The sequence below is a fragment of the Pistacia vera genome, unplaced genomic scaffold (genome assembly GCF_008641045.1).
Source record: "Pistacia vera cultivar Batoury unplaced genomic scaffold, PisVer_v2 Contig663, whole genome shotgun sequence".
Taxonomy (NCBI): Eukaryota; Viridiplantae; Streptophyta; class Magnoliopsida; order Sapindales; family Anacardiaceae; genus Pistacia; species Pistacia vera.
Window position 1 is genome coordinate 731,628 of NW_022196516.1, and position 26,315 is coordinate 757,942.

The following is a 26,315-nucleotide window of genomic DNA, read 5'->3' on the forward strand; positions in this document are numbered from 1 at the left end:
TTCACCCCCTGATTATGCCTAGAGGAGGAGGAGAGAATCCTTGGTGGGACCGGTTCAGTGACTTGCATATCTTGGAAAAATTGACTTGGATTGAAAAGTGTCGTGAGCATAGCTAGCAGCCACTAAGATGGTGGGGTAGAGTTTCTTGACATTTATCTAGTCCCTGCGGCTGCGATGTGCATAATTGACTTGGATTGAAAATTGCCGTGTAAGTTTTGCATCCTTGGAACTTTTTTGAATGTACTGATTTTTCTTATCAAACAGCTTCGTGTGGAAGCTAAATCCCTTCTATAAAAACCCATTTGCTCATGACCGCTGGAACCCAAGCTAGGAAGCAAATATACAAAAGATAGTTTCATTCGTACTATAACATGTTTTCTCTAACAAAAATGCCTTCCACAGCATCAGTTCTATCAGCCTACACCACTTTCGCCACATCCGCAANTTGACGGTTCCATTCCAGAGTCTGCAACACCGACAGACATGTCATTTTAGCCGTCGCATGTCCCGCACGGCGGCATGGGACAAATCCCTTAAACCCTAACAATAACTCGAGCCGCCATTCACGGCTCGAATCCGACGACGGCGTCGCGTCTCTGGTGAAACACGGGAGATCCAACGCCATCGCCCACCAACCAAACACAAAAAAGGGGGGAGAAGGAAGAAGACCTTACCTTTTAGGGGGCGTGACCAAGAGAAGACCTTGTTTCGGATATCTGAGAGGCGCCAATCGAAAACGGAGAACGTCTGGTTTGCAAAGATTTATCGCTCGAGGCAAAAGGGATTTTGGTGGCGTCATCTGAAAAACATGAGCTTTTATATGGACTGCGAATCGGCGGTTACCACCTCTCGGAACCGAAACGACAGCTCTCTCTCTCCCCGCATTAAATGCGCCCCATGTCGCATTAAATGCCATGATGAGGGTCGTCGTTTCAAATGCGTCGTGCAATTAATGCTGTCAAAACGACGCTGAGTCAGCGCATAACGCATTTAATGCGCCTGCCAGACGCTTTAACGCGTGCAGAGCGCCTGACAGCGTGGGAACTGACTCATTGAATCTCCAACCCTAAGGCACAGTAAGAAGCATCCGATGAATCCAGGTCGCTGGAGTGACGATTGTCAGGTCGTTTGGGCAGAATGTGAGGTTGTGTTCGCAAAAGGCCCTGTCCCGAGCTCCTTCCCCTTAGGTCGAAATTACTAGAACCCCCAGTCGCGGCATGACTTAGTTTCCAAGGTTCGACCCTCAAACCTTAAAAACTAGGGGACTTTTGTTATGCCTGGGAAGACAAGCGCTGAAGTGGAAAGTCACGTGATGAAGATTGACCTGCTCCCGTCAGAGCAATACGAGCACGTCAGGCCTGCCAAACGATACGGAGCTCCCACGTGTCCATTTTCCCTGCAATAAATCGTGTGAAATTAGCTTGGAAAGAGGGCAATGGGACGTAAAGCCGGATTATGTCCTGAGAATCACACTAACCCATGGATTTAATGATGATTACACGCCTTCAGTTTGATATAAAAAGAAGAAGACCCCTTCATTAAGGGGATTCGACCATTTTGACACTGAAAATCTCTCTCTTGTACCTTTTGATTTTACTTTTCACAACCACATGTAAGTCAGTCCGCTGTTGCGACCTGACCCACATCACTAATACAAATCAGTGGACGTAGGACTTGATACCTTAGCATCCGAACCACTTTAAAAGGCTTTTATTGCATTCATTCCATATTTTCTCGTTTGATAATCACGTGTGTCTCTTGACCAATCAACGTTATGCACGTGACGGCTAGTTGGTGTTAGAATCACACATCAACACCAAGAAAGGTGTTCTTGCTGGATTACATGCCGAGAAACCACCAAAAGAAGTCACTGTTGAGGTTTAAAAGGCTCTATCATCTTAGGAGTGTTTTTCATTNAAGGCCAACAAGAAATTCGAATGGACTCCCGAATGCGAACAGGCATTCCAGAGTATAAAAGAACACCTTGGGAAGCCACATCTCCTCTCTAAGCCTCTTCCACAGGAAATCCTGCTCATTTACCTGTCCGTATCTCCGTTCGCGGTCAGTGCAGCTTTGGTACAGGAAGAGGAAAAGGCGCAATGGCCAGTGTACTATGCGAGCAAGCACCTGTCGGATGCCGAGATGCGGTATCCGGAAATGGAGCGACTAGCCCTTGCTCTGCTGATTGCGTCCAGAAAGCTGCGACCTTACTTCCATGCCTATACAATCAACGTAATGACTAATTACCCCCTCATGCAGGTCCTCCAGAAACCAGAAGCCTCAGGTAAGCTGCTCAAATGGGCCATGGAATTGAGCCAGTTCGACCTGAAGTACAAGCCCAGATCGCCCATTAAAGGGCAAGCTGTTGCAGACTTCATCTCAGAATTTTCCTATCTCCCAAGCGAGCAACAACCTAGCGAAGTCGTGCAAGAAAGTATTCAAAACCTGTCGACCTGGAATCTCTACGTCGACGGGTCATCGAACAGGAAAAGAGCCGGTGCGGGTCTTCTCCTTGTAAGCCCCGATGGGGCTCGAATTCATGGTATTCTCCGTTTCGGGTTTAAGGCGACCAACAATGAGGCAGAGTATGAAGCTCTGCTCGCCGGGTTGCGACTCGCCGAAGAAATGAGTGCAACCGCGATCAGCATTTACAGCGACTTTATGCTGGTCGTCAACCAAATTCTAGAGGAATACCAAGCCAAGGAAGAGAACATGGTCCGCTACCTGAAAGAGGCTAAGGCTGCTCTAGGGTCGTTCAAACGCTTTGAAATCACTCAGATCCCCAGAGATAGCAATTCTATAGCGGACACCTTGGCAAAGATAACCTCGTCGTTGGACTTAGAGGCTCCAGACAACATTCCTGTTCGTTTCGTCGATGCTCCAACTATCAGCTCGACCGAACAGGCTATAAACGTGGCTCAACCAGATTCCTGGATGCCTCCCATTGTCCAGTACCTCAAGGATGGGACCTTGCCAAGCGACAAGGTTGAGGCAAGGGTCCTGCGAGCAAGATCTGCTCGTTACACACTCATCGGGGACCAGCTGTACAGGAGAGGATTCAGTGCCCCTCTCCTCCGATGTGTAACCAGTGAAGAAGCAGACTACATCATGAGGGAAATTCATGAAGGGATCTGCGGTAACCATACAGCTGCTCGATCTCTTGCGAACAAGGTTATTCGTCAAGGATATTATGGCCCCGGATCCAAGAAGATACGCANTTTTTTTTCTTTTTGATTTTTGGGGGAAAAATTTTGTTGGGTGTCATCATGCTGACATATGAAAGTGTGTAGAGAAAGTTAGCCATTTTTTTGTCTTTGAGTTTTTTGAGAATTTTTTTTTTGGGTGCCATTATATTGATGTCAACATGATGACAATTGAACCAACTAGTTAAACCGATTGATTCAAGACTCGGTTATTTTGTCAGGTTTCGTCCCGAGTCGGTTTTTAAAACAAGTGGGGTTGGATTAAAGCTGGCCGCCCAAAAACATGGGTCACGTGCAGACGTATTACTTGTTTAAATTATTAATATATTAAATAAAAAATTGTGGCTCCAAATTTCTCTATCTTTCGTAATCACTATCACTTCCATACACGTAAGGAAATTTTGTACAACTTATTTATTTTGTTTTGTAATAAGGATTTTAATAAAAGTGTGGTTTCTGGAAGCAATTATTAAAAAGCAGAAGGTGGAGAGGAAAGTAGGATACTTGAATTACTATATGAATACTAAAGTCAAACATTTTAACTCTTGTTTTTAGCTCATTTGCATCACAAACATATTAACCGCAAGATCATTATTTGATGCATTATCCACAGAAATAGTATATACTTTATTTTCAATTATCTATCTCATTAGACAATTAAAAATATCTTCCATAATCACAATACTAGTTCGAAGAGAAGGTAGACGAACAAAATTTAGAATACATTTATTCAGCCTCCAAGTACTATCTATCCAATACTCGGTCAATACCATATACTCTATCTTTTGATTCTCTGAATTCCATAAGTCTGTAGTCAAACTGATTTTTGTCACACTCTTCAACAAAGTCTTCAATTTGACATTTTCACTTGCATATACATTCATACAATATTTTTTACAAGTATAGCGGGAAACTGAAGTCCATCCGAGAATCTCATACTTCATCATATTGTTCAAACCCTCTTCCTCCACAACTGTAAATGGATGTTCATGCATGAACACTCAATGGGCGATCAATTCCCTTATTTTCAACATGTCAAATTTCCCACTTAAAACTGACAAAATAGTAGTTGTAACATCATTACTGACACTCGAAAAACTAATATATTGTTGCATCATGGAAGCTTTTCTCCTTAAACATTGGCTTAAATGTCTATTCAACTGAGTGGTGCTTCCGGTGGTATTAATACACAACTTTACTTTGCAATAAATACACTCTGCCTTTTTGATACCATTAGGGAGTACCACTTCCTTGAACTCCATCCATACCACTGATGTCTTCGCTCTTTTTTTCTTCTGAATTGGATTTTCATTTTCATCACCATTAGTCGGGCTACTAATACTTTGATCTGTATTTATTGTAGTTGCATTCAAGTTAAGATTACCGCTAGATGTATTGGTTATTGTATTTTGTATTGTAGGGATACTTGAGAAATTACCCTCCATTTACAAACATATAAATGGAAAAAAAAATCAAAAATTTAAAGCAAAACCAATATGAAATAATGTAAAACTATTACATTGCACACACATCCCTACGACCATAAAGCTAAGTTGGGTTGAACCAAATTCACTCGATACTAATTCAACTTTAAAACAAATTAAATCCCATAAATTTAACTGGTACCGGTACCCAGCTCAGTTCATGCATTCATGTTAAGTTTCAATTACTAATTAAATATATTTAATTTTATACTTGTTGATAGGGGGAGTATATTATCATTTTAATTAAATAGAATTAAAAATAAGATGAAACATATAAATCAATGATTAGTACAGCTTTCAAGACACGGTTTGGGAGATATACAAACATTAATCATTCACACAACACAATTGTAAGTGATTTTTCGGGTGTCATCATGTTGACATGTGAAAGTGTGTAAAGGAAATTAGCTATTTTTTTGTCTTTTTGAGTTTTTTGAGAAATTTTTTTTTTTTTTGGTCATTATATTAATATCAGCATGATGACATCATCGGTTAAACTAACTGATTAAACCGATTAATTTGGGATCTGGTCACTTTGTCAAGTTTACTTCAATCCAGTTTTTAAAACATTAGTTTTAAAAATTAGGTTAATGTTATAACATTTGGAACTTTGATTATTAAAAAATAATATATATAAAAGACTCGGACGTTTAAGAAATGTGGGTATCATTTCACCCCCTTTATGCCTAGAGGAGGAGAGAAACCTTGGTGGGACGGTTCAGTGACGTCATTCTTGGAAAAATTGACTTGATTGAAAATTGTCGTGAGCAATAGCTGCAGCCACTAAGAGTGGGGTAGAGTTTCTTGACATTTCCTATCCCTGCGCTGCGATGTGCATAATTGACTGGATTGAAAATTGCCGTGTAAGTTTTGCATCCTTGGAACTTTTTTGATGTACTGATTTTTCTTATCAAACGCTTCGTGTGGAAGCTAAATCCCTCTATAAAAACCCATTTGCTCATACCGCTGGAACCCAAGCTAGGAGCAAATATACAAAGATAGTTTCATTCTACTATAATGTTTTCTCTACAAAAATGCCTTCCACAGCATCAGTTCTATCAGCCTACACCACTTTCGCCACTCCGCAATGCTTGTCAGGACTGTGCTTACTGAGGTCCAGACAATGACCGTCCGTTGATACCCCAGAGACTACAAGAGAGGTATTATCCAAACTTGGAGGCTTTTTGGAAGTTCTCTGATCAACTAAAATCTTCATTGATAATATAATGGCGTGGCTCATAATCTACCGTCTTCTGAAATTTACTTAGCACGAGGATTACCCATCAGTTAAGCAGCTTAAAGTTTCCCAATCAGCAGAAGAGAAGAGCCTGTTAGTTCCCGTCAACAAGGCCAGAGATCATTGACACATTTGAAGGAATTCAACTCACTGGGAATTTATCTGTATGAAACACAGAAGCCATCCCATGGCTGAATAACGTTTCAGAACAACGTGAACGAAAATCATTCAGCTCAGTTTTCACAAGAGATACAAGGAAGTGGTTGAGCACTACCTACCATACTAGCAGAAGAGCAAAGGCCATAAAAGAATCGAAAAAGGTGGTCAAGCTAATTCTTAAGAATATAGGTTCCTGGTACTCAATTAACCTTGACCTCCTCCACTTTCGAAACATGGGAATGGATCCAGTGCTCAAGAAAGAGTTGATGATGTTGGACAGATTTGTGGGAAGAAGGAGTTCTACAGAAAGTAGGGAAGGCATGGAAGCGCGGATATTTGTGTATGGGCCTCCTGGTACAGGCAAATCAGTTTGATTGCAGCCATGGCTAATTATCTCAATTTTGACATCTATGACTTGGAGCTTACAACTGGGAGGAGCAACTCACAGCTCAGGCACCTCTTAGTCTCTACCGGGAACCGATCCATACTCGTAATAGAAGTATTGACTGTAGCACTGACTTGAAGAATCGACAATCTGGAGGATGTACGACAATGATAGTAATGGAGCATAACATACTTCTGTCATCCAAATATTCTGTTTTCTCTTTTGCGAGCTCCGAATTTTTTTTTTTTAAATCCTTTGTTAAAGCATATGTGAGAGAACTAATTCCTATTGCAGCTAAATGTTTGTTCATTCATATGACAGTTAACACTATCTGGTTACTTAATTTCGTGGATGGCCTGTGGTCAGCTGTGGAAACGAGAGATAATCGTATTCACAACGAACCATAAAGAGAGATTAGACCCTGCATTGCTGAGCCAGGTCCATGGACAGCCCATTCACATGTCATCTTGACGCCATGTGCCTTCAAAACTCTTTCTTTTAACTATCTCACATTGAAAGTCATTCTCTTTTTCCTCAAATTGAAGAACTAATAAAAAGTGGAGGTGACCCCGGCTGAGGTAGCTGAAGAACTGTTGAAGAATACTGAGGATGCTGATGTTCCCTTGAAGGACTCATTGAGTTCCTGGAAAAAGAAAGGAATATGAAATGTAAAGTTGAGAGGAATTAAAACAGGTCAAGGAACAAGAAAAGAAAGTGAGAAGTTGAGAAAGAAGGTGATAAGAGAAAGGGAGTCAACAAGAACAAGAAGACGGCAAAGACAAAGAGGCTAGAATAGAAGTAAGGGATCATCCATCTCAAACCTCTGAAGGGATAGTTTGTCAAAATAGTTTATACCTTATATTTGTAGTTTTGATTGAAATAAATAAAAAAAGGGATTTTATTAGCTGCCAATTACACATTGTTGCTGTTAATTGATCAATTCTTAGATTATCATGAAATGAAATTAAAAATGTAGGAATCCAAATGGGTGGTGACTGTGAACTGATGAAGAATATAATTGTCAGCATTTTCTATTATATTTCTTTAATAATTTAATTAGATTGTTGGATGACATGATTGAGTAACCTCCTTAATCGAAGTTTCATAATACAACCTTTTCTCTTCTTTTGATCTCAAGTTCTCTTTTTCCTGCTTTCAACTATCTCGACATTGAAAGTCATTCTCTTTTCCTCAAATTGCAGAATTAATAAAAACACAGGTGACCCGGCTGTGCTTGCTGAAGAACCGATGAAGAGTACTGAGTGAAGATGCTGATATCGCCCTTAAGGAGTCATTGAGTTCCTTGAGAAGAAGAAAAAGAATATGAAATGTTGGAAGAAGATATAAGAAGAGAGAGAGAGAGTTAACAAGAACAATACAAAGAGGCTAACAGAAGAGAGGGATCATCCATTAAATATCAAAAACTTATTTCGTGTTTTGATCGAATTAAATAAAATTCGATTTTGATTCGCTGCCAAATACAGATTTATCGCTGTTAATGGATCAATTCTTAGATTTCATGAAATGGGTCGTGAACTGATGACGCAATAAAATGTGAGCATCTGCTATTTTATTTTCTATTAAATTATTAGTGTCTTTTTCCAATCACCACCACATTCAGATGAAATGATTGGAATTAAGTCTTTACCAATACTAATACAATACTACTATATTCATAAAAGAAAAGTTTTGAAGTTTGCCACGTCACGAGAAATTTAAGAAAAAATAATGGCCCCATCTGAAAGTCTCCAACTGGGCTCTGCTCCATAAACGGCAGCTAGAGTAAGCTCTGTTTCTCTCCACCGTCGGCGTCAATAGGCAGCAGGGAGTCTCAATCGCCTAAAGTTTCATTTGTAAGGTAACCACGAGGTACAATTTCTTTATCCATTAATCGAAGTTTTCATAATACAGTCTTTTCTTCTTCTTGTGATCGCAAGTCCGTGGTGGAAAATTCTTGTTCTTTGATATTTTTGTTAATAGGTTCGTTGAAAACTAAGAAATGAAATTAACTCCGAGAAAGTGGAGAAACTAGGACTCCACGGCGCAGATTACCTTTCACAGAAACGACTTGCTCGTGGCTTGAGACTTAATTACACTGAAGCTGTTGCTCTCATTGCCACTCAGGTACTTATTTTCTCCCGCCAATTCATTATATAAGCTTAAGATAACTTTTCTATATACATTAATTCTAATGTGAGCCTGAAACAACAAATTGATTTCTAGGTAATATTTCTAGCCTGAACTTCCAACGTTTCTTTTTGCTGTTGATCACTTTTTGATTTTGTTAAAAAAATGGATTATAGATTCTGGAGTTTGTTTGATGGCAATAAGTGTGGCAAACTTATGGTGTGGAAAGCAACTTTTAGGGAGGTATTATTGAGTTATGTCTCTCTTGTTATTGTTTGTTAATTTTATTTTAAGTGTAATTTAGTGTTCTTTTTTTTCTTTAACAGGAACAAGTTCTTCCAGCCGTTCCGCATCTTTTGGATACTGTCCAGGTATTAGTTTGAGTATTTTATATGCTAGTTTGAAGTTCATTTTGAACCTAGCAGTATGGTTGAGTAAATGAATGTTGAACTCCTTTAAAATTGTGCTTCTGTTTTGCTGCTTAAGGAAGTGATCGCAGGTTGAAGGAACATTTCCTGATGGGACAAATTGATCACTATATGACCCATTGCAAGTGAAAATGGGAACCTAGAGCTAGCTTTGCATGGTTCTTTCCTTCCAGTTAGACTTGGCTTGTTTGTAATTTGGTTAATTCCATAAGGACATCTGGTGTAAGCTCTCTTCGGGTACCCTTTCAAATTCTTTATTTCATCACAATAATTTTAGCTCAAGGAAATTTTTCTGCTTGCCTTTAAACCTAAGGTTTGTTATTTGTACAGTTCATCCTAAAAAAGATCTTTTAAAAAGAAAAGCCAAAAATAAAAAGTTTCTCATGATGACTGGCAAACACTGTATATACATTTTTTGTTTTCTTTCCCTTTACAATTTGTGGGCAGCTATGGCATTTACATCCTAAGTTCTAGACACTAAGTTAATTCCCAAAGAGACTTGTGGAAATTTGACCATTGATCTGGAAAATGTTTGGATAGTTGGACTTAAAAGATTGATTCCTGATGAGCCAGGACAGAATAATTCTTTGAAAAATTTATGGAAACGCCTTCCATATTCATAATAGAATTGAACGTTTTCATTCCTGCTCATGTTCCTATGTATGAAGTTTTCCTAGAAATATGTATTATTTGCTCTACATGTAAAGTCTGACAGACTCATGAACAGTGATGAAGAGCATTAATTTTGCAGTGCCACTCTAGACAAATTTCTAGAAATAGAGGATGGCAAATTCCTGGAGTTATCTCTAGAAGTGGATCAATTACACTTAATCATGGAAGGAAAGCAGTAATCCTCAAATTTGTTAATACTGGAGACAGGCATTCAGGTCCTTGCCTTTCGTTCCTTTTCATTTATATACTCTTCCTTGTGTGTCATCCAACTAAGGCTAATTTTACGTACAATGTTTGGCTGCGAGTCAACTTTTACTTATTATTTGACTTGAGATTTTCAAAGACGAAACTTCTACATTACATTGATGATAATTTGGCCAAAATAAATATTTCAGATGTTTTATATTGAATCACTAGATGGTGTTGGCAAAATAATTTAAAAATATTTCAGGGCAAGGATCTATTCCAGAATTACCACACACCAGCTGGTATTTTATTGGTATTTTTGTCATTAAACTTTGTTATTTTAAGTAGTAATGTGTCAAGATGCATCCTCTTTTAACTGACCTTGTTTGCATTAACAGGTTGACTGGGAATTAAATTTTTTGTCTACTTATTGATCGATTAGCTTTCGCGCAGGTTGGTAGCCATTATCACTTCATTGAGGTCAACCCCTGCATGATTTTTGATCGAAGGAAAGCACATGGCATGCTTGAACATACCAGCAGGAACAGCTACATGGTTTGAGGTTGAATCTCTTGCCTTAATTATTTCTGACCTCTATAATATCTATTTGATTGATTTCACACAAACCTTTATCTTTTGAAAATAATTCTTATCAAATGAGCATGCCTTGGTGATACCTTACTGGCTGAATAATTTTGGCTTCTTGTATCATTGTGTAGAACTCAATCTTTGTAATTAGGCCACAGTTTTTTATCAGTACAATAATAGGAGAGACAGCTTCAATGGGAGTTGAAAATAATATTAATGTTTTTGTGGGTGTATTTGTCAAAATCTTCTAGGGAACTTCTTAAATTTTATGATAGAGAGTAATGGTAGTTCTGTGTTAGGAGAGAGCTGACCTCTAATTTCTCTATCATTTATTTTACGATTCCCTTATTCATGAGCTGAGACATTCAGTGCTTTAAATCAATGTTTTCTGTGCATTTTAAGTTCTTTACTGGACATCTTTTACTTTGTCAGCCAGGGGAAAGTAAAATGGTCAAACTTGTCAGTATTGGAGGTAATCAAGTGATCACAGGTGGAAGTGGAATTTTGATGGTCTGTTGGTGCCAATTCACAGAAGCATGGAAGCTGTAAGAGTTAGAGGATTTGGGAACCAAGAAGAGCCAAATGCTAGGTTTAGCATTTCTTCCAAGCAATTTTTTGCTGCTTTTTTACTTTTATTCAAGTTATTAACAGGATTCTTGATTAAGCATCCCATTCAATAGAATGACTGGTTCAACAACGTTGCCTTAACTCAGCACTGATTCGGCAGTGAAGGTACAACTGGAGAAGGTCCTTCTTTCACCACTGTTATTACTCGGGAAGCTTATGCTAACATGTATGGCCCCACCACTGGTGACAAAATTCAGCTTGGAGATACAGACTTGTACGCTGAAATTGAAAGAGATTTTGCTGTTTATGGTGATGAATGTGTATTTGGAGGCGGAAAAGTCATAAGAGAAGGCATGGGCCAGTCATGCAGGCATCCACCAGCTGACTCTCTGGATACTGTAATAACAAACGCTGTGATCATTGATTATAGCGGAATTGTTAAGGCAGATATTGGTATTAAAGACGGTCTTATCATCACTCTTGGGAAAGCTGGCAATCCAGATATCATGAACGATGTACATCCTAATATGATAATTGGGGTAAGTTGCATCACAAAAGTGAGAATGTAGAAGCAATAATAAAGTTGTAATTTGCTAGCTGTCACCGGCACATACTTACACCTGCTCATTTTTCTCAGGCTAACACTGAGGTTATAAATGGAGAAGGATTTATAGTAACTGCAGGGGCCATAGATTGTCACGTGCACTTCATATGCCCTCAACTGGCATATGAGGCAATTTCAAGTGGTGAGAAACATAGCTGCCAATATTTAGACATTGTGTTCGTGTAAAATGTGCATAAAGTTGGATTATGTTATATTTGTATCCTTACTTTTGAAGATATTTATGAATTTATTTGGTAGTTGATTTTCATGTTTTTTCTTTCTCCAATGGTGAGAGTGGGGAGAAGAATGGAGATCTCACCTTGGATGTTATAAAGTTTACAATAATATCCACCTGGATAATGTAAAGAACATATCAAATTCATGATTGATGTGAAACAATGGTTACAACTATCAAGTATGGCTTCATGGAAACGCATATATGTGGATATGATAATGACCATCCTTCTGAGTGTTGCACTGGTCATGAGCCTGTTTGATTGAATTGGTTTGATCAAAGTCAATATAGGTGTAATGAGAATATGGATGTGATGCATCTGAATTAAGATTTTTGGCAACAGTTGACTGTGGAAACAGAAACTTATAAACCAACCCATTTACAAAAGTTTTTGATGAGATTTTCACCCAAACCTTTAAATATATGTAGGCATTACAACGTTAGTGGGAGGTGGAACTGGACCTGCTGATGGGACACATGCAACTACTTGTACACCAGCTCCATCAAATATGAAGTTAATGCTGCAATCAACTGATGACTTGCCTCTAAATTTTGGCTTCACCGGAAAGGTATGCTTATGTGTTTTTGTACTTATTTCCTATTTAATTCTTCAGGACGGTTCAAGGCAGATATCTCATCTTGTCATTATCTGATATGACCAGATGATTTATCCCAAAGATAAAAGTCTGGATGGCTTAAAGCCTTCATCTTTGAACTTTATTAGTCCTTCCATTGTTCCTTCTGCTTCATTATTCAATATCATTTGTTTCCTTCAGGGAAACAGTGCCAAACCCAATGAGCTAGATGAAATAATTAGGGCTGGAGCCATGGGGTTGAAGCTGCATGAGGACTGGGGAACTACTCCTGCAGCAATAGACAATTGTTTGGCTGTTGCTGAAGGATATGACATTCAGGTTTACCTCTAACCTGAATCCTCTTAAATTATATACTTGAACAGTTTATGAGTTTACATTTAAAACAGTCTGTTTTTACCTGGTAATTGTGCAGGTTAATATCCATACTGACACATTGAATGAATCTGGATTTGTGGAACACACTATTGCTGCATTTAAAGGGAGGACTATTCATACTTACCACAGGTACAAGTTGCATGTTGCTGTCCACCACGACACACACATGCTCTCACTTTTGCTATATGTTTTTCAGTCTTCCCGGAAATCTAATTCATAATTGGGCCATTAAATGCTATTACAAAAGCAAAGTTTCGTTATTTCAAGATGCATTGTAAATGAGACTTTGCATGTAGAGATGGAATAGCAAAATTTTAGTAGTTTTCCTTTGTTGAAACACATCTTGGTATTGGTATCAGAAAGGCTACAACATTGCATCTTGACCCAGTTGATAGTATGATAATATGCATCCTTTTTTATGCTTTAATTTCTTTCGCTGTCAATAAGATGAGGCAATAAGTTTTAATAGTTTTCCCATGTATCTTTAATTGTATTACTTGTCAATAGGGTAAATCGTTGATGTACAACATCCGATTGAGAACAAGTATCTTTGACTTTGTTATGAGGATGATATATGTTGGTCATTTAAGATATATGGTCAAATTTTAAGTTTCAATGCCATAACTTTCTTTTTTGACATAATTTCAGTTATTTTATTTCTTTCATGTATTCTCTTAATTATATGGCGAATTTGCCATATTAACGGTTCAATTGATTAACACTTTAAGATTAATTCATTCTAAATTAAACTTCTAAAGTAGAATGTTTCAGGATATTTGTAATATAAATCATGATTATGAACAGATATATTAGGGTTGGATTTTTCTAGTGCTATTTAATCATAATTTTATTTTAATTGCTAATATTAATTTGAGTGCCTCCCCAAAAATTGGAGTCATTGAAATCCATTGCACTAATGCTATTATTTTTCTATAATTTTGTTAATCTCTTTCTTTTTTTTTTTTTTCTTCATTAAGAGTAAACAAAGGATATCTCAATTTGGAGAGAAATTGTGAAATCTATGTAACTTTTATGGTTTGTTTTGAAGTTTATTTTTTGTATCTTTTTGTGCAGTGAAAGTGCAGGTGGTGGTCATGCTCCAGATATTATCAAAGTTTGTGGTGAGAAAAATGTCCTGCCTTCATCAACAAACCCAACACGGCCTTTTACATCTAATACTATCTATGAACATCTTGACATGCTGGTATGAGAAGACAACGGCAATAATGACAAAAAGGTTTTTAAGAATTTGTTATTCTCAATTTTCTTTGAATTATTGCAGATGGTTTGCCATCACCTGGACAAGGACATTCCAGAAGATGTAGCTTTTGCTGAATCAAGGATAAGAGCTGAAACGATAGCTGCAGAAGACATGTTGCATGATAGGGGTGCAATTAGCATTATATCTTTTGATGCACAGGCAATGGGTCGAATTGGAGAGGTTCTTTATTGCTCTTTTCCCCTTAAACTTTTTGTTTGGCATACAGTCTTTCTCCACATGATTCGTAAATAGTTTTGATTGTTTTGCTAAATAGTTTTGATTGTTTTCAAAAATGTAATGATTCTCTTTCTAGCTAGTATACTCGTAAAATAGTAGTAAAACTTACTAAATATATTTAAGAGAATATATACATATAAACGAGTATAAAATTATGGGTTCATATTTAATTTTCTTTATACACAAAACTTATATATAATATAATAAAGTCTCAAAATAGTAACTCGATAGTTTTGCCCAACCCTTCTGCTGCGCGATGTTCCAAGTGACCGCATCTCATTTGTTTCCTGCAAAAACATTGAAAACAACGGGGTGAACACTAATTGCTTAGTAAGTAAACCCGCTATGCTACCCTTCTCTCTCCGTTGCTTAAATTTTGAATTTATTTCTTTACTTCACATTTCCCCATTCTTCTCGATTCTTTCTCTACTCTTACTCTGTTTTTCTCTCTGTTCTTTCTCCATTCTAATTTCCCGCTACTTAGATTATGGGCATGATATTATGCATATATATAATGTAAATGCACAACTGTATAATATATGCATTTTCTTTTCTATTTTTCTTATTCTGTTTTCTATTTCTTTTCTTTTTATTTCTTTCTTTGTTTCATTTTCTAGTCTTTCTTTTTTTATATTCTTTCTTTTCTTTTCTAATCTTTCTTTCTATTCTTTCTTTTCTTTTCTTTCTTATTCTTTTGTTGATCGAACTCGGTTGAGGCATGGATTTGGAATCTTGGCGTGTGAGTATATTCTTCTTTCTTAGGTACAGCCCTAATCTATATGCACTTTTACAGACTATACCAATTCTTCTTTCTTATTTTTAGCCCACTCATTAAAAGCGGCATGCATATGGAGAAAATTCTTCTTGTTACTCGGGTTCTCCCTCGCAACAACCTTTTCTTCTTTTTATATTTTTACATTTCTTTATATAAAATTCAGATTTGAACTTCTTTAATATTCTCATTTCTTTCTATTTACTCTTTAATATTCTTTAGTGCTTTTCTATGCTTTTATGAATATGTATGCATGTAGATGGTTTCATGTTTATAATTCTTTCTAAATTTACATGTTTAGATGCAATAATGCAATATGGAATACAAACATGTCACCATCTACAAACTTATTTAATATAACACATAATCATACTCATACATGCACCTCTCTTTTACTTTTCATCAAACAACTTATATGCACAAAGTAACTCTAATTTGGCTATACTTCTATCTCTTTTTTAAGCCATCAAAAATTGGGAATAAAACCCTTCATATTTAACGTCAAACCTATCCAAAATATACATTCCAAAATTTTCACTCCAATTCTTTCAAACGTCATCCAAACATTCATCAAACATCAAATATACCAACACAACTTCTCATGGATAAGTTATAATCATTATTCAACACCAAATCCATTAACAGTTCTTCATATAAAACATATATATGCATAAAAGAAATTCTCTATACAATATTACTTAAGTCATACTTAGGGTATTATTTACTTACCTTATATGTGAGCAATCCAATACTTTAAAAATCTTCTTTGATCCAACTCTCTTTCTCTTAAATCCTATGAATACAAATCATCAAAATTCAATGCTTTAAAAATTAAAACTCACTTCTTAGTGTAAGGATCTTACCTAAGGATGCTTGGGATTGATAATCCACTTAAAAGTACCCAAAATCTATGAATTTCCCTTGAAGAAGAATTGAAGAAATTGAGAGAATATGAAGATGAAGGTGGCGTGAAAATTGATGAAGAGTGGCTAGAGTTTCATCCTTCAATCCTTGATATAACATAATATTATATATAGTTTCCTATTTTGCCTTTGCACTTTCTTTAAAATTTCATCTATGTCATTTAGTTAATTACCATAATACCTTCATTTTATTGCATTCTCCATGAAATTCTATCTCTTTTTACTCCTCACAATTTCAACTACTTTTAAGTGAAAAGATCATTTTACCCCTAATAAAATTTTAAGGTATTTTCTTCACATTTTCTCAAAATAACTTTAACAAAAATTAACTAAGGCTATAAGAGCATAAGTTAAGTTACGTACCTTAATGTGGGCGTTACAATTCTCCCCCTCTTATAAGAATTTCGTCCCCGAAATTCAAACAAACAACTCGGAATGGCGGTTCCGCATAACTTGCTCTACCTCCCATGTTGCTTCTTCTACCTTATGATTTCTCCAGAGGACTTTTACAAGTGGAATACTTTTGTTTCAGAGCTTTTTAATCTTTCTGTTTGATATCTGTACTGGACGCTCCTCATAAACGAGATTCTCTTTTAAGTCTACTTCCTCTACTTTCAGTATAGGGAGGGGTCACTGACATACCTGCGGAGCATCGAAATATGGAACACATTGTGCACCCTATCTATATTAGGTGGTAGCGCCAACTTATAAGCTACCTTTCCAACTCATTGTAATACTTCAAATGGGCCAATGTATCTAGGTGCTAACTTTTCTTTACCGCCAAAACGTATCATTCGCTTATAGGGGGAAATTTTAATAAACACTTTGTCACCCACTTCGAACTCAACATCTTTTCTCTTTGAATCCGCATAACTTTTCTGTCTGTCCTTGCTTCATTCTACTTCTGATCAACTTGATATCCTCTATCATTGTTTGAGTTATTTTCGGCCTAAGAGTTGTATTTAAAACGTTTTTCTCTCTTACCTCATCCCAATGTAGTGAAGATCTACACCGTCTGCCATACAAGGTTTTATAAGGAGTCATCTTAATGGTAGATTGATAGCTGTTGTTATAGACAAACTCCACCGAAGGTAACATTTCATTTATGAGGAGTGTCCAGTATAGATATTTGATAGAAAGATTAAAGAGCTCTGAAACAAGAGTATTCCACTCGTAAAAGTCCTATGGAGGAATCATAAGGTAGAAGAAGCAACATGAGAGGTAGAGCAAGATATGCGGAACTGTCATCCCGAGTTGTTTGTTTAAATTTTGGGGACGAAATTCTTATAAGAGGGAGAATTGTAACGCCCAGATCGAGGTACGTAGCTTTACTTGTGCTCTTTTACCCTTAGTTGATTTTTGTTAAAGTTATTTTGAAAAATGTGAAAAAAAATGTCTTAAAATTTCATTAGGGGTAAAATGGTCTTTTCACTCATAATTAGTTGAAAAAATGGGGAGTAAAAAGAGATAGAATAACATGGAGAAGTTAATAAAAATGAGGGCATTATGGTAATTGACTAAGAAACATAGATCGAATTTTAAAGAAAGTGCAAAGACAAAATGGGAAACTATATATAATATTATGTTATATCAAAGATTAAGGGATGAAACCCTAGCCACTCTTCATCCATTTTCATGCCATCTTCACCTTCATATTCTTTCAATTTCTTCAATTCTACTTCAAGGGAAATTCATAGATTTTGGGTACTTTTGAGTGGATTTTCAATCCCAAGCATCCTTAGGTAAGATCCTTGCACTAAGAAGTAAGTTTTAATTTTTAAAGTGTTGAATTTGGATGATTTGTGTTGATTTGAAAAAAAAAAAGTTAGATCAAAGAAGATTTTTAAAGTGTTGGATTGCTCACATATAAGGTAAGTAAATCCTACCCTAAGTATGAATTAAGTAATATTGTGTAGAGAATTTCTTTTTATGCATATATATATTTTATATAAAGAATTGTTAGTGGATTTGGTGTTGAATGATGATTATAACTTATCCATGAGAAGTTGTGTTGGTGTATTTGATGTTTGAATGAAATTTGGAAGAATTGGAATAGAAATTTAGGAGTGTACATTTTGGACAGGTTTGGCGTTAAATATGGAGGATGTTATACCGAATTTTTGGTGGCTTAGAAAAGAGATAGAAATATAGTCAAATTAGAGTTGCTTTGTGCACATAAGTTGTTTGATGAAATGTAAAAAAGAAGTGCATATATGAGTATGATTATATGTTATATTGAGATGAGTTTGTAAATGGTAGAGAATGAAATGTTTGTATTCCATATTGCATTTAAACATGTGAATTTAGAAAGAATTATAAGTATGAAACCATTTACATGCATACATACTCAAAAGAGCATGAAAAAGCACTAAAGAATGTTAAAGAGTGAATAGAAAGAAAGATTAGAAAATAAAAAGAAAAGAAAATAATAAGAAAAAAGCACAAAAGAGAAAGAAAAACAGAATAAGAACAAAAAAGAAAATGCATATTTTATGCATTTGTGCATTTACATCATATATATGCATAATATTATGTCCATTATCTGAATAGTGGGAAATTAGAATAGAGAAAAAACAGAAAGAAAAACAGAGTAAGAGTAGATAAAGAATAATGGGGAAGTGCGAAGTAAAGAAAGAAATTCAGAATTTAAGCAACGGAGAGAGAAGGGTAGCATAGCGAGTTTACTTATTGAGCAATTAGTGTTAACCCTGTTGTTTTCAATGTTTTTCCAGGAAACATGTGAGATGCGGGGTTAGGCAAACTTTCTAGTTACTCTTTTGAGACTTTATTATATTATATATAAGTTTTACATATAAAGAAAATTAAATATGAGTTTATAATTTTATAATCGTTTTTATGTATATATTCTCTTACATATATTTAGTAAGTTTTACTGCTATTTTACGAGTATATTAACTAGAAAGAGAGTCATTACATTTTGACTTGTATTGATAATTGCAAGTGACTTTAGAATCTTATATCTTACGGGAAAAGGCCACCAGTTATGATTTGGACTATATTAGAAGCATTTAATATAATCGCTAAAACTGGCTGGTGAAAGCCTAGTGGTCATTACTATTCATTTTCTTGTTTTCAAACGTAATCTCTAATAATGCTTTCCTTGATTGTTGCTTCATGTCAGCATCAGACAGTAAATTTAGGAAGGTGCTATTTTCTTAGGAACTAAATGTTGGCACCACTAACACAATATGCTTGTCTTTTTCCCATGGGAAAGAAAAGATGGAGATGGAGTTACTTCATTTGCCTTGCCTGAAGAACGAAGCCAATTCTGGCATGAAACCGAGTCATCCTTTGTGCTAGGATTCGAATAGTTTGATTGGTTCGTAAAATCCGAATTGAATCTTTATTCTATTCTCAATAAAATCCAGTTGGACTACATAAAATAATAGATAAAGTGTTGTTCGGTTGATCTTTTCTGTTTTTATGGCAAACCAACAACTGAACACTATTTAAGTATGAGAGTTTACCTTCTCTTACATCTGTGACTCTATTTCACATTGAGTCGTTCTTATCTCTACGTTTGTGCATATTATGTTAAAATGAGATTTCTAACATTATAATGCATTGGTGTTTCATTATTTAATGGCATTTTAATTGAGACCGATCACATTTGAAATATAGAAGGACATACTTTTTTAATTTAAAAGCTAATTGGTGTTCTATATCAAGGTGTTTGAATTATAAAAATAATACCTTGCTTGTAATGATTTGTCTAGAGAGACATTTTTATTTAGATGTTTCAGTGTATTGCTTTTTAAGCATATGACAGAATTTCTTAAAGCCAACCTCGATTTAAATGGAGCTTATTACTTCACCCTTGGAAACATTTCACTCCACTTTTGTAAACTAATTATGAAATATAAAACAATTATAAGGACTAAAACATAACAGATGAAAGATAAGACACTGTTGTGAATAGGAGAATAATAGAAGGGTTGATATTTATTTTCTTCTCATATTAGTACCGTAAAATTACAAAGGAGGGAAAGGTTTATATAATAATTAATGTCATCTCCCAAACTAATCAAAACTTGCCATTTAGCTACTTGGTGTCACAAATTGTTGCTACCTTTTGTCATGTGTCAAAAGGTGGCAATGACATGGTGAAAAGTGTCAATTGGTGGTAGATACACATGTCTTTACAACACTCTCCCTTCGGTTTCCGTCAAATAAAATCCATCACTTACAGATAACTATGGTTGACTTTACTTAGGAAAAACTCAGTGGGACGAAAACCTTAAGCAAAGAAACAAAATTACATGATGAATTGTATAATGGTGTTGGACATGTGGAATACTCCCCCATGAGTGGCTAAATGGCAAGTTTTGATTAGTTTGGGGGCTGATAGAATTCCTATATAAACCGTTCCCTCCTTTTGTAATTTCACAGTACTAATATGGGAAGAAAATAAATCTCAACCCTTTTATTGCTCTCCTATTCACAATAGTCTCTTATCTTTATCTGTTATGCTTCAGTCCTTATAATTGTTTTATATTTCATAATTAGTTTACAATACGTGTTGCTCATTTCTTGCTGTTTTATTTAACCATCTTTGTTCATGCAGGTTATTGACTATTATGCCAAGAAAGGTGTTCTTGCTGAATTACATGCCGAGAAACAACCGAAAGAAGTCACTGTTGAGGTTCAGAAGGCTCTATCATCTTAGGAGTGTTTTTCTTTCCCTTTTCTTTGTTATATGCCCCTATTTAATCTGATACTCTGGTCAATGGTTTTCAAACGCATCTTTCTTGACACACTATGAGCTCTCGTTTAACTTTTGAGTTCCTAGGTGTTTCATTCTCCAGGAAATAATAGTTTGCCATGAAATGATATTTTGCATGTCATCATGGCTGCATTTACAAGTACATAAGAATGGATTTTAAAATATTCAACTTATTTCTTTATAGCCTCATCGCTTATATTCATTAAACTTCTTCTCACGTGATAAGAGAGTTGGTAAATTTAAAATGTGGGTTGATTACATCGCAATATTTGGTTTACTTTATTACGTGGGCATCCAACAGACCAGCCGGATGATTTTAGTGGCCAGTGCAATTTATATATGGGGATTATCGTGTAAAGTGGTGGCTGTACTGAGGTATTTCCAGCTTATGATACTGGATTGGAATTCAGGTCCACCTTATATGCCCACATTTCTTATTTTTTGACTCTTTGATATATTATTCAACAGATCATAAATTTAACTCTCTCTTTGGGTGTTAATAAGGGTGGTTACTGGAGCTTTTATTTTTTCAAAAATTTCAAGGTTCCGAGCAATGTTTTAAAACTTGACCCGGCCCGGCTAGTTGAACCAGGACTCGGCCACTAAGCCAGGCTAGACTAGCATAAAACCCGGATAATTGAATTCACCTGGTATGACCCACAGTTGGATCGGATACTGTAGCAACCCGATGGTCCAACCGGTTTTGAAAAAAAACCAGGTCAACTCTAACCCCCTCCTAAATGTGATTTTTTTTTTTTACATTTTTCCTCAATTTTTCATTCTTTCAACCCCTAACCCAAAATCCATATTTGCCCTCTTCCATTAGTCTATTTCTTAATTTCGTCATCGGTTTTTTCGTTTCTATCTCTTAATTTTTTCATTTCCACTTCAGTGGTAGCTTTGTTTCATCTTCACTATCTTCATTTCATCTCATCTTCGACAACAATTACTTTCAGAAGTGGTTCTCTCTCCCATAGAAGATAATTGTTCAAGTCAAACAACACACATCAAAATAAAAAACACAAGAACAAGAAAAAGAGCAAATACCAAGATAAGAAAGCATGAAAAATGAGAAGAAAAAGACTTACTTGGGCAATGAGAGAGGAGGGAAGGAGGGGAGGTAGATGCAAAGTGGAGGGAGGTGGAAATGGCGTTACGGTGAGTCTTGTCATCTCTCTATCTTTCTCTCTTTGTTTCCTGGGGTGTTGTGGAAGTGTGTAGAGAAAGCTTATGATTTTTTTTTTCTTTGTGATTTTTTGGGGGAAAATTTTGTTGGGTGTCATCATGCTGACATATGGAAGTGTGTAGAGAAAGTTAGTCATTTTTTTGTCTTTTGGGTTTTTGGAGAAATTTTTTTTGGGTGTCATCATATTGATGTTAGCATGATGACAGTTGAACTAACTGGTTAAACCGGTTAATCTAGGACTCGATCATTTTGTCAGGTTTCACGCCGGGTCGGTTTTTAAAACAAGTGGGGCTGGATTAAAGCTGGCCGCCCCAAAAACATGGATCACGAGCAGACGTATTACTTGTTTAAATTATTAATATATTAAATAAAAAATTGTGGCTCCAAATTTCTCTATCTTTCGTAATCACTATCACTTTCATACACGTAAGGAAATTTTGTACAACTTATTTGTTTTGTTTTGTAATAAGGATTTTAATAAAAGTGTGGTTTCTGGAAGCAATTATTAAAAAGCAGAAGGTGGAGAGGAAAGTAGGATACTTGAATTACTATATGAATACTAAAGTCAAACATTTTAACTCTTGTTTTTAGCTCATTTGTATCACAACATATTAATCGCAAAATCATTACTTGAAGCATTATCCACAGAAATAATATATACCTTATTTTTAATTCTCTATCTCATTAGACAGTTAAAAATATCATCCGCAATGATAATACTAGTTCGGAGAGGAGGTAGACAAACAAAGTTTAGGATACGTTTATTCAGCCTCCAAGTACTATTTATCCAATGCCCGATCAACACCATATACTCCATCTTTTGATTTCCTGAATTCCATAAGTCTGTAGTCAAACTGATTTTTGTCGCACTTTTCAACAAAGTCTTCAATTTGGCATTCTCACTTTCATATACCTTCATACAGTCTTTTTTACAAGTATAGCGGGAAACTGAAGTTCATCTAGGAATCTCATACTTTATCATATTGTTCAAGCCCTCTTCCTCCACAACTGTAAATGGATGTTCATGCATGAGCACTCAATGGGGGATCAATTCCCTTATTTTCAACATGTCAAATTTCCCACTTAAAGTTGGTAAAATAGTAGTTACAATATCATTACCGGTACTCGGAAAACTAATATGTTGTTGTCTCATGGAAGCTTTTCTCCTTAAACACCGGCTTAAATGTCTATTAAACTGGGTGGTGCTTCCGGTGGCATTAATACACAACTTTACTTTGCAATAGATACACTCTGCTTTTTGGTACCATTAGGGAGTACCACTTCCTTGAACTTCGTCCATACCACTGATGTCTTCGCTCTTTTTTTTTTTCTGAATTGGATTTTCATTTTCATCACCATTAGCCGGGTTACTAATACTTTGCTCTGTATTTATTGTAGTTGCATTCAAGTTAAGGTTATCGCTAAGTGTATTGGTTATTGTATCTTGTATTGTAGGGATACTTGAGGAATTACCCTCCATTTACAAACCTATAAATAAAAAAAAAAAAAAAAAAAAAATCAACAATTTAAAGCAAAACTAATATGAAATAATGTAAAACTATTACATTGCACACACATCCCTATGACCATAAAGCTAAGTTGGGTTGAACTAGATTCACTCAATACTAATTCAACTTTAAAACAAATTAAATCCCATCAATCTAACTGGTATTGGTACCGGTACCCAACTCAGTTCATGCATTCATGTTAAACTTCCATTACTAATCAAATATATTTAATTTTATACTTGTTGATAGGGGGAGTATATTATCATTTTAATTAAATAGAATTAAAAAAAAGATGAAATATATAAATCAATGATTAGACACGGTTTGGGAGATATTCAAACATTATATAAAAGACTCGGACGGTTTAAGAAATGTGGTGTATCATTTCACCCCCTCATTATGCCTAGAGGAGGAGGAGAGAATCCTTGGTGGGACTGGTTCAGTGACTTGCATGTCTTGGAAAAATTGACTTGGATTGAAAATTGTCGTGAGCATAGCTAGCAGCCACTAAGATGGTGGGGTAGAGTTTCTTGACATTTACCTATTCCCTGCGTCTGCGATGTGCATAATTGACTTGGATTGAAAATTGCCGTGTAAGTTTTGAATCCTTGGAACTTTTTTGAATGTACTGATTTTTCTTATCAAACAGCTTCGTGTGGAAGCTAAATCCCTTCTATAAAAACCCATTTGCTCATGACCGCTGGAACCCAAGCTAGGAAGCAAATATACAAAAGATAGTTTCATTCCTACTATAACATGTTTTCTCTAACAAAAATGCCTTCCACAGCATCAGTTCTATCAGCCTACACCACTTTCGCCACATCCGCAATGCTTGTCAGGACTGTGCTTACTGAGGTCCAGACAATGACCGTCCAGTTGATACCCCAGAGACTACAAGAGAAGGTATTATCCAAACTTGGAGGCCTTTTTGGGAAGTTCTCTGATCAACTAAAAATCTTCATTGATCAATATAATGGCGTGGTCATCAACCAAATCTACCAGTCTTCTGAAATTTACTTAAGCACGAGGATTACGCCATCAGTTGAGCAGCTTAAAGTTTCCCAATCAGCAGAAGAGAAGAGCCTGTTAGTTACCGTCAACAAAGGCCAGAAGATCATTGACACATTTGAAGGAATTCAACTCACATGGGAATTTATCTGTATTCAAACACAGAAGCCATCCCATGGCCGGAATAACGTTTCAGAAACACGTGAACGAAAATCAATTCAGCTCAGTTTTCACAAGAGATACAAGGAGATGGTGTTGAGCACTTACCTACCATACATAGCAGAAAGAGCAAAGGCCATAAAAGAATCGAAAAAGGTGGTCAAGCTACATTCAATTAGAGAATATGAAGGTTTCTGGTACTCAATTAACCTTGACCATCCATCCACTTTCGAAACATTGGCAATGGATCCAGTGCTCAAGAAAGAGTTGATGGATGATTTGGACAGATTTGTGGAGAGAAGGGAGTTCTACAAGAAAGTAGGGAAGGCATGGAAGCGCGGATATTTGTTGTATGGGCCTCCTGGTACAGGCAAATCAAGTTTGATTGCAGCCATGGCTAATTATCTCAAGTTTGACATCTATGACTTGGAGCTTACAACTGTGAGGAGCAACTCACAGCTCAGGCACCTCTTAGTCTCTACCGGGAACCGATCCATACTCGTAATAGAAGATATTGACTGTAGCACTGACTTGAAGAATCGACAATCTGGAGGATGTAACGACAATGATAGTAATGTGAGTGCATAACATACTTCTGTCATCCAAATTATCTGTTTTCTCTTTTGCGAGCTCCGAATTTTTTTTTTTTTAAAATCCTTTGTTAAAGCATATGTGAGAGAACTAAGAATTACTATTTGCAGCTATTGAATGTTTGTTCATTCATATTGACAGTTAACACTATCTGGGTTACTTAATTTCGTGGATGGCCTGTGGTCAAGCTGTGGAAACGAGAGGATAATCGTATTCACAACGAACCATAAAGAGAGATTAGACCCTGCATTGCTGAGGCCAGGTCGCATGGACAAGCACATTCACATGTCATTCTTGACGCCATGTGCCTTCAAAACTCTTTCTTTTAACTATCTCAACATTGAAAGTCATTCTCTTTTTCCTCAAATTGAAGAACTAATAAAAGAAGTGGAGGTGACCCCGGCTGAGGTAGCTGAAGAACTGATGAAGAATACTGAGGATGCTGATGTTGCCCTTGAAGGACTCATTGAGTTCCTGGAAAAGAAGAAAGAGAATATGAAATGTAAAGTTGAAGAGGAATTAAAACAGGTCAAGGAACAAGAAAAAGAAAGTGAGAAAGTTGAGAAAGAAGGTGATAAGAAGAGAAAGGGAGTCAACAAGAACAAGAAGATGGCAAAGACAAAGAGGGCTAGAAATAGAAGATAAGGGATCATCCATCTCAAACCTCTGAAGGGATTAAAGTTTGTCAAAATAGTTTTAATATCCTTATATTTTGTAGTTTTGGTTGAAATAAATAAAAAAAGGGATTTTAATTAGCTGCCAATTACACATTGTTGCTGTTAATTGATCAATTCTTAGATTATCATGAAATGAAATTAAAAATTGAGGAATCCAAATGGGTGGTGACTGGTGAACTGATGAAGAATATAAATTGTCAGCATTTTCTATTATATTTCTTATAATAATTTAATTAGATTGTTGGATGACATGATTAGTAGTAACCTCCATTAATCGAAGTTCTCATAATTCAACCTTTTCTTCTTCTTGTGATCTCAAGTTCTCTTTTTCCTGCTTTCAACTATCTCGACATTGAAAGTCATTCTCTTTTTTCTCAAATTGCAGAATTAATAAGAGAACTAC

General features: G+C 36.0%; 1 protein-coding gene and 1 pseudogene across 1 annotated transcript; both read left to right on the plus strand.

Annotated features, from left to right (window-relative positions):
• The first annotated feature begins 272 nt into the window (after positions 1-272).
• LOC116112575 (AAA-ATPase At3g50940-like) lies at positions 273-25,998 on the plus strand. The gene is made up of 3 exons (XM_031398700.1): positions 273-436; positions 24,299-25,220; positions 25,377-25,998. Exons 1-3 carry the CDS (start codon positions 372-374, stop codon positions 25,878-25,880), a joined length of 1,491 nt encoding a protein of 496 aa, XP_031254560.1. The 5' UTR covers positions 273-371; the 3' UTR covers positions 25,881-25,998.
• On the plus strand, positions 9,145-14,496 carry LOC116112574 (annotated as a pseudogene).
• Positions 25,999-26,315: the final 317 nt, after the last annotated feature.

What these genes read in the sequence shown, in the direction of transcription:
- LOC116112575 (XM_031398700.1), top strand. Translation starts at nt 372, where the DNA reads ATGTTTTCTCTAACAAAAATGCCTTCCACAGCATCAGTTCTATCAGCC. An exon ending in GTAACGACAATGATAGTAAT is followed by an intron (nt 25,221 to 25,376) that starts GTGAGTGCATAA and finishes TCATATTGACAG; the next exon opens with TTAACACTATCTGGGTTACT.